The sequence below is a fragment of the Hylobates moloch genome, unplaced genomic scaffold (assembly GCF_009828535.3).
Source record: "Hylobates moloch isolate HMO894 unplaced genomic scaffold, HMol_V3 SCAFFOLD_20, whole genome shotgun sequence".
In the NCBI taxonomy this organism is placed as follows: Eukaryota; Metazoa; Chordata; class Mammalia; order Primates; family Hylobatidae; genus Hylobates; species Hylobates moloch.
The window spans coordinates 29,706,945-29,714,062 of record NW_026652295.1 but is presented as its reverse complement, the minus strand read 5'-3'; the positions used below and the strand labels follow the sequence as shown (position 1 = coordinate 29,714,062).

The 7,118-nt window shown below is 48.4% G+C and overlaps 1 protein-coding gene and 1 long non-coding RNA gene across 2 annotated transcripts in view; both read left to right on the top strand.

The window, feature by feature from the left end:
- LOC131382097 (class I histocompatibility antigen, Non-RT1.A alpha-1 chain-like) overlaps positions 1-1,490 on the top strand; it is a 13,055-nt gene extending 11,565 nt beyond the window's left edge. The window contains exon 5 of the mRNA XM_058432238.1: positions 909-1,490. Within this exon, the coding sequence (XP_058288221.1) occupies positions 909-979 (71 nt within the window). The 3' untranslated portion in view covers positions 980-1,490. The remainder of the gene's footprint in view (positions 1-908) is intronic.
- A 2,648-nt stretch (positions 1,491-4,138) lies between these two features.
- Positions 4,139-5,653, top strand: LOC131382087 (uncharacterized). Its single transcript, XR_009211259.1, has 3 exons — positions 4,139-4,280; positions 4,419-4,518; positions 5,195-5,653. It is a non-coding gene; the product is annotated as an uncharacterized LOC131382087 (long non-coding RNA).
- Positions 5,654-7,118: the final 1,465 nt, after the last annotated feature.

Genomic DNA, 7,118 nt, shown 5'->3' with positions numbered 1-7,118 from the left:
GGGGACAGAGAAAGACTCCGTCTAAAAAAAAAAAAAAAAAAACAAAACAATAAAAAGTTGCCTAATACTCCCTTGTCTCTTACCTCTCCTTGTTAGAAGCATTCAATCAACTATAGAAGCAAGAGTAGCTAGGCAAACTACCACTCAGCTAGTGGCTCTGCGTAAATACCAACCTTTGTCTAAAGAAGAAAACTTGTCTCTTCAAGCAGAACTAAGTAATAGTGATGACTTCTATTCTAAAACTTCTTTCATAAAAGGCATCAAAGAAAAGAAACTGAGGCAGAAATTTAAAAATAATAATAATAATAATAAGTACTGCATTTATTCACTCCAAGAAAAGTAAAAGCTAAGGCCCAGAATGTGGCAAGGCCAAGGTTAAAAAGAAAAAGAAAAGAACAAGTTTTCCTCTGCCTAGCAAGCTCACTTCAAGGACAGTTATAAGATAACACTGTTCAAATAGCCACGGCCAAAAGAATAGGCTCCAGACACCCCCTGCTTCCAGAGCAAAGTTGAAAGAAAAAAAAGAGAAAAACAGATTATTTTACTGTTACTCTTTTCCCAGGTTTCTTCTTTTTTGCTCTGTCGCCCAGGCTGGAGTGCAGTGGCGCGATCTCGGCTCACTGCAAGCTCCGCCTCCCGGGTTCACGCCATTCTCCTGCCACAGCCTCTCCGAGTAGCTGGGACTACAGGCGCCTGCCACCACGCCCGGCTAATTTTTTGTATTTTTAGTAAAGACGGGGTTTCACCGTGGTCTCGATCTCCTGACCTTGTGATCCGCCCGCCTCGGCCTTCCAAAGTGCTGGGATTACAAGCGTGAGCCACTGAGCCCAGCTTCCCAGGTTTCTTAAGCATTATTATGTTTTACAAATGTCTGTATTTAGCCAGTTCTTGTTTTTCTTTCAATGCAGCTACAAGGGCACCAGCTATGCAAGGTCACAAGTTATGCTATAGATTACGTGACCTGTCACTGTATGATTAACTGAGGAGCACGTCTGCCCAGCTGCCCACCGCCTGGCAGGTGAGGAGCGCCTCTGCCCAGCTGTCACCCCACCATCTGGGAAGTGAGGAGAGCCTCTGCCCGGCCGCTGCCCTGTCTGGGATGTGAGGAGCCCGTCTGCCCAGCCGCCCCATCTGGGAAGTGAGGAGCGCCTCTGCCTGACAGCCACCCCATCTGGAAGGTGAGGAGCACCTCTGCCTGACCGATGCCCCATTTGGGAATTGAGGAGCACCTCTGCCCATCTGCCCACCATCTGAGAAGTGAGGAGGGCCTCTGCCCAACCGCTGTCCCCTCTAGGATGTGAGGAGCCCCTCTGTCCAGCCGCCACCCGGTCTGGGAAGTGAGAAGTGCCTCTGCCCAGCTGCCCACCATCTGGAAAGTGAGGAGCACCTCTGCCCAGCCGCCCCACCATCTGGCAAATGAGGAGCACCTCTGCCTGGCTGCTGTGCACCCTTCCCAGTGTGAACTGACAGCCTTGTGTGTGATCTTTCTGTCTTCCCCAAGTTTGCATTTTTGACATTAAAGTTTACTTTTTAATTAAAAGTTTTAAATTGGAGAATTAAAAAAAAAAGCCCTGTCTTTGTTCAATGCTCAGCTTTTTAGATACAAATCCACTGAGCCAGTGTGTACCTAAAATAAACAATCCTCCTGTACTCCATATTAGTCTCTCCATTCCTCAGTTTACCACAACAATTCAACCTCCCTTGTATGTAGCCACACATGCTGAAGCATTGTTAGAAATGAAACACAAGACTCAATAAGGCCACCACCTCAATAATATCCAACAAAATATGATGCAATGCTTGTAATCCCAGCTACTCTGGAGGCTGAGGCAGGAGAATCGCTTAAACTCGGGAGGCAGAGGTTGCAGTGAGCCAAGATTGCACCACTGCACTCCACCCTGAGTAACAGAGCAAGACTCCATCTCAAAATAATAATAATAATAATAATAATAATAATAATAATGCGAGCTGTACACATTAGGCCTTCAAGTGGACAGTGACCATTAGCAGGGCACTTAGTGGCACCATCAATGGCCAGGGAACAGACCGTATATTGACACCATGCCCTGCAGCTACATAGAACTTTACTGTGTGTTTTCTTAAAATCACAGCTTTAGCCTACTACATTAACAAGTTCTCCAAACAAAAATTCATTTATTCTTTATGACAAGATTTGGGTGAGGGTGAAAAGAGTAGTAAGTAACACTGATTACAGATTCTTTATGACTTTTAGCCAGGCCTAAGAAAGAAATTATACCAAGGCTGGGAACAGTGGGTCACGCCTGTAATCCCAGCACTTTGGGAGGACGAGGCGGGTAGATCACAAAATCAGGAGATCAAGACTATTCTTGTCAACATGGTGAAACCCTGTCTTTACTAAAAATACAAAAATTAGCTGGGTTTGGTGACGCGTGCCTGTAGTCCCAGCTACTTGGGAGGCTGAGGCAGAAGAATCGCTTGAACCTGGGAGGTGGAGATTGCAGTGAGCTGAGATCACGCCACTGCACTCCAGCAGCCTGGTGAAAGAGCGAGACTCTGTCTCAAAAAAAAAAAAGGAAAAGAATAAAAAGAAGAAATTATACCTAAGAATCCTCTTGAATGTGGAAATGACTTCAGCACTCCTGCCATCGATGGCCAATGGCCCTATGTGAGCAGACACATGTGCACCTGGTGGGAGAAATGCCAAGTGGAATCCTCACTCCCAGCTCAGGGGGCCTCAGGAGGCAGACAAGGCTGCACCTGAAGCTCGTGTCAAAAGTCTTCTTTTAAATTTATTGACTTGAAAGACTTGAGCTTCAAAACGAATGAAGTCAAAAAAGAGACCTTGATATGGCCACGCTGGAAGCTGACTTCTAACTTAAGCTACCAGACATAGCTCATAAAACCAGCTGTCTCAAAGATGCCATTATCTTTATTAAAAATGGACATAGCACCACTTACAAAACAAGCATTTATAAAAGTCCCAGCTACTCTGTAGACAGAAGAGAGCTGAGCAGCCCCTTCCACACAACCGTCTTTGATGGAGAATGCTGGTGTGGTCACAGTGTTCCCTGTCCTCTGCTGTGCATTTTACTGCTCTGTGGCGAGGGGTGAGGACCTCAATGGGGGAAAGAAATCCTGTTTTGTTCAGATGATATGGCTCTCTTTGGTCTTTGTCCAGCAAATCCAAGCTGTTTCTTTGGGTCAGTATGCTGCGTGCACCTTCAACAGGAACCTCCGTGAAGTGCTTCAGTTTTGAGCTCCCAGTCTCCCTGTAACCATGGCAAATGGAACCATTCACTTGACACAGCTCTCTCTGTCACACCACTGATACTCTTAAACCTTTTGTGTCATTCAGGTCATTCAAGAGAAATACAAGGCAGAAGCAGTGAGTACATCCTAAGAAAATTCTAAGCAGTCAACATCCAGCACACAGAGACTAAAAACTCCACAATCCGTAAAAATTTGCTGGGGATGCTGTGGCAGTAGCACTTTGTATAAGTCATTTGGAGATGCCATCTGCGGGCCGGGTGCGGTGGCTTACGCCCGTAATCCCAGCACTTTGGAAGGCCGAGGCAGGCGGATCAGGTCAGGAGATCGAAACGATCCTGGCTAACACAGTGAAACACCATCTCTACTAAAAATACAAAAAATTAGCCGGGCGTGGTGACGGGCACCTGTAGTCCCAGCTACTCGGGAGGCTGAGGCAGGAGAATAGCGTGAACCTGGGAGGCGGAGCTTGCAGTGAGCCGAGATAGTGCCACTGCCCTCCAGCCTGGGCGACAGAGCCAGACTCCGTCTCAAAAAAAAAAAAGAGATTCCATCTGCATGTATACATTCAGCCAGGACATAGTGGCCAGGGGACTTAAACACCACCCAAGGGCCTTCAGACAGTCAAGTTCCTCTTTCTTCTCAGGGTTCAGCCTGAGCACTGGGGTGACCGAACACACTGTGCAAAGGGCAGGAACCTCTTCAATGCCAGCTGATGAATCTGTCCCCTCCAGTGGTGGGAAATCGCACCTCAATCCTCAATCCACTATGTCTTCCCGCCCTTACCTCGTCACACCCATCTGGAATTTAGGGGAATGTGGAGGGCAGCCAGCAGCGATAGCAGCAGCTGAGGCCTAAGGAAAACGGAATGGGAAGCCAAGGAAACACATCAGGTGACGAAAATTGTTTGCTGTTCTGCACATGTCCAAGAATGACCCCAAAAGATTTTCAATGACCAGTTCTATGGTTACCAACCTATTGGGCCACATCATAGACATCAAGTGAATTAACATTGCCTTTATCAATGACAGGTGAGCCCCACACCCAGAAGGACACCCACTCTCCCATTCCTTATTTTTTGTATCTTTTCACACCTTACATCCTCTTCCCTCCCTCTGGGTGTCTTCCCTCTTTGGGGTCTTCTGTTTCTACCCTCTGTCTCCTTTTAGGTGACTAGAGCAGGCTGGTTTGGAAGAGGGCTTGGCCATCATGCTTGTGTCAGATGAGAATGATGCCAGGATCCACTGTGATGGGCAGCATCGCTTTGAGGTCAGTGTTAGGAGCTGCCTGATGAGACAGACTCTCCTCCACAGTGAGTGCTGATCTCATGAAACCCTTAGGTCCTCCCTGAATCTTAGTATGTTTGTCTTCAATCCCATCACGTAGGTCATGGGCACCTAATGCATAATGGACACTTGACTGGTTCATGCCCCCTGGCCTTTGATGCTGTGTTGGGATGTTTTCCTGACCTCTATGTGGGGTCTCTGTCTTGTCTCATCATATTACATCTCTTCCCCCACTCCCATGTCTGTCCTCTGAAGCCACACAGTACACCAGCATCCACATGTGTGCCGTGTGTTCATGCCTCACTTTGCTCTTTTTTTTTTTTTTTTTTTTTTTTTTGAGACAGAGTCTCGCTCTGTCACCCAGGCTGGAGTGCAGTGGCGCGATCTCGGCTCACTGCAAGCTCCGCCTCCCGGGTTCACGCCATTCTCCTGCCTCAGCCTCTCCGAGTAGCTGGGACTACAGGCGCCCGCCACCACGCCCGGCTAATTTTTTATATTTTTTAGTAGAGACGGGGTTTCACCGTGGTCTCGATCTCCTGACCTCGTGATTCGCCCGCCTCGGCCTCCCAAAGTGCTGGGATTACAAGCGTGAGCCACCGCGCCCGGCCTACTTTGCTCTTTTAATGCCTTATTCTGACTGTGCCATATTTTCTCTTCAGTTGAACAGACACGGTAGAGGACTTACCAATTCTGGGATATGATCGTCTGTCCTTCAGGGGAAGACACCAGGGTGGGGGTGAAGGAGACACTACTGCCTCCACCCCTGACAGCCCCCATCACATGGCTTCCCTCCTCTGCATCAGCACCACTCCTGAATCCCCATTCCTGATTGTCAGAATTTTTAAAATCCTAACTAGGCTGGGCACGGTGGCTCACGCATATAATCCCTGCACTTCGGGAGGCCGAGGCTGGTGGATCACCTGAAGTCGGGAGTTCAAGACCAGCCTGACCAATATGGAGAAACCCAGTGTACTACAAATACAAAAATAACCAGGCATGATGACGGGCGCCTGTAATCCCAGCTACTCGGGAGGGTGAGTCTCAAGAATTGCTTGAACCTGGGAGGCAGAGGTTGCAGTGAGCCGAGATCGCACCGTTGCACTCCAGCCTGGGCAACAAGAGCGAAACTCCATCTCAAAAAAAAAAAAATCCTAGCTAAAAATGGAACACATGTGTGTCTGTGGTATCTGCATGCTACATCTTCTTACTGTATTTGGGGAGAGGTTATTGTAGGACATGATCCAGGGTAAATTCCTGTAAGGCTGAGGTACACTGCTGTGAGGTCAAAGGAGGGATGGGACTGAGACTGCAGAGCCCTGGGTCCCCACTGCCTGCCTGTATTAGTCAGGGTTCTCTAGAACAGAATAAATGTACATATAAAGGGGGATTTATGAAGTACTATTAACTTGCATGATCACCTGGTCCCACAATAGGTCGCCTGCAAGCTGAGGAGCAAGGAAGCCCGTCCAAGTCCCAAAGCTGAAGAACTTGGAGTTTGATGTTCAAGGGCAGGAAGCATCCAGCATGGGAGAAAGATGTAGGCTGGGAGGCCAGTCTAGCCTTTTCACATTTTTCTCCCTGCTGTATATTCTGGCCACGCTGGCAGCTGATTAGATGCTGCCCACCCAGATTGAGGGTGGATCTGCCTTTCCCAGTCCACTGACTCAAATGTTAATCTCTTTTGGCAACACCCTCACAGACACACCCAGGATCAATACTTTGCATCCTTCAATCCAACCAAGTTGACACTCAGTATTAACCATCACACTGCCAACTTCTGGCCTTTTGTGGTCTCTTCCATTTTCCCAGTGGCCTGGGAGCAGCTGGGATATTTCTGATCTTGGGGTTGCTGTGGGTGGTGGGCAGTCTTTCCAGTGCTAAGGGGTGCTGTGGGCACTGGTGGGCTTGGGTATCTCCTCCCAGGCTCTCTCGGTGCCTCCTCATCTGTTTCTTCAGCTTCTGGATCTTGACCATCAGGGCCTGGGCCCCCCACCCCCTCCAGCAGGGCCTGATCCACTCCAGCTGCTGCTCCAGCAACTCTTTGGCTTGGGCCAGCTCAGCTGTGTGGTGGGGCCAGGGCCCTGGTGAGGGGAGTCAGGGAGGGAGCATCAGCCAGGGCAGGGGGGCTGAGGCCCTGGAAAGCTGTGCTGCAGGGTCTGGCTGTAAGTGGGAAATTCTACCTCCCTTTCTCTGTTTCTAGCCCATTAGTTTAGGTTCGCCTGTACTGAGAAGCCCAGGGAGCTCTGTGTCTTAGGTAAAAGCCTCTGGGGAGCAGATAGAGATCCCTGGCCCAGGAGCTATAGTGGAAAGCCCACAGCTGCAGAAAGTCAGGTTGCATCTGTAAAACCCCCAGCTGGTTAAAAAAAGATAAAATTTGACTACCTGAGAGGTTTCATTTATATAACAGGAACACCTTCCCAGCCTCTCTCTGTGGGCTATTAAAGATTTCAGAGGTCTCTTATTCTAAACAATTAATGAAAACATCAAGTCTTAAAAGGACACATAGTAGTGTCATGGCTAGCCTTCAATAATTCTCTTGACTAAATTAAGAGCAAAAAAATCTGACTTCAAACACTTCTGGTA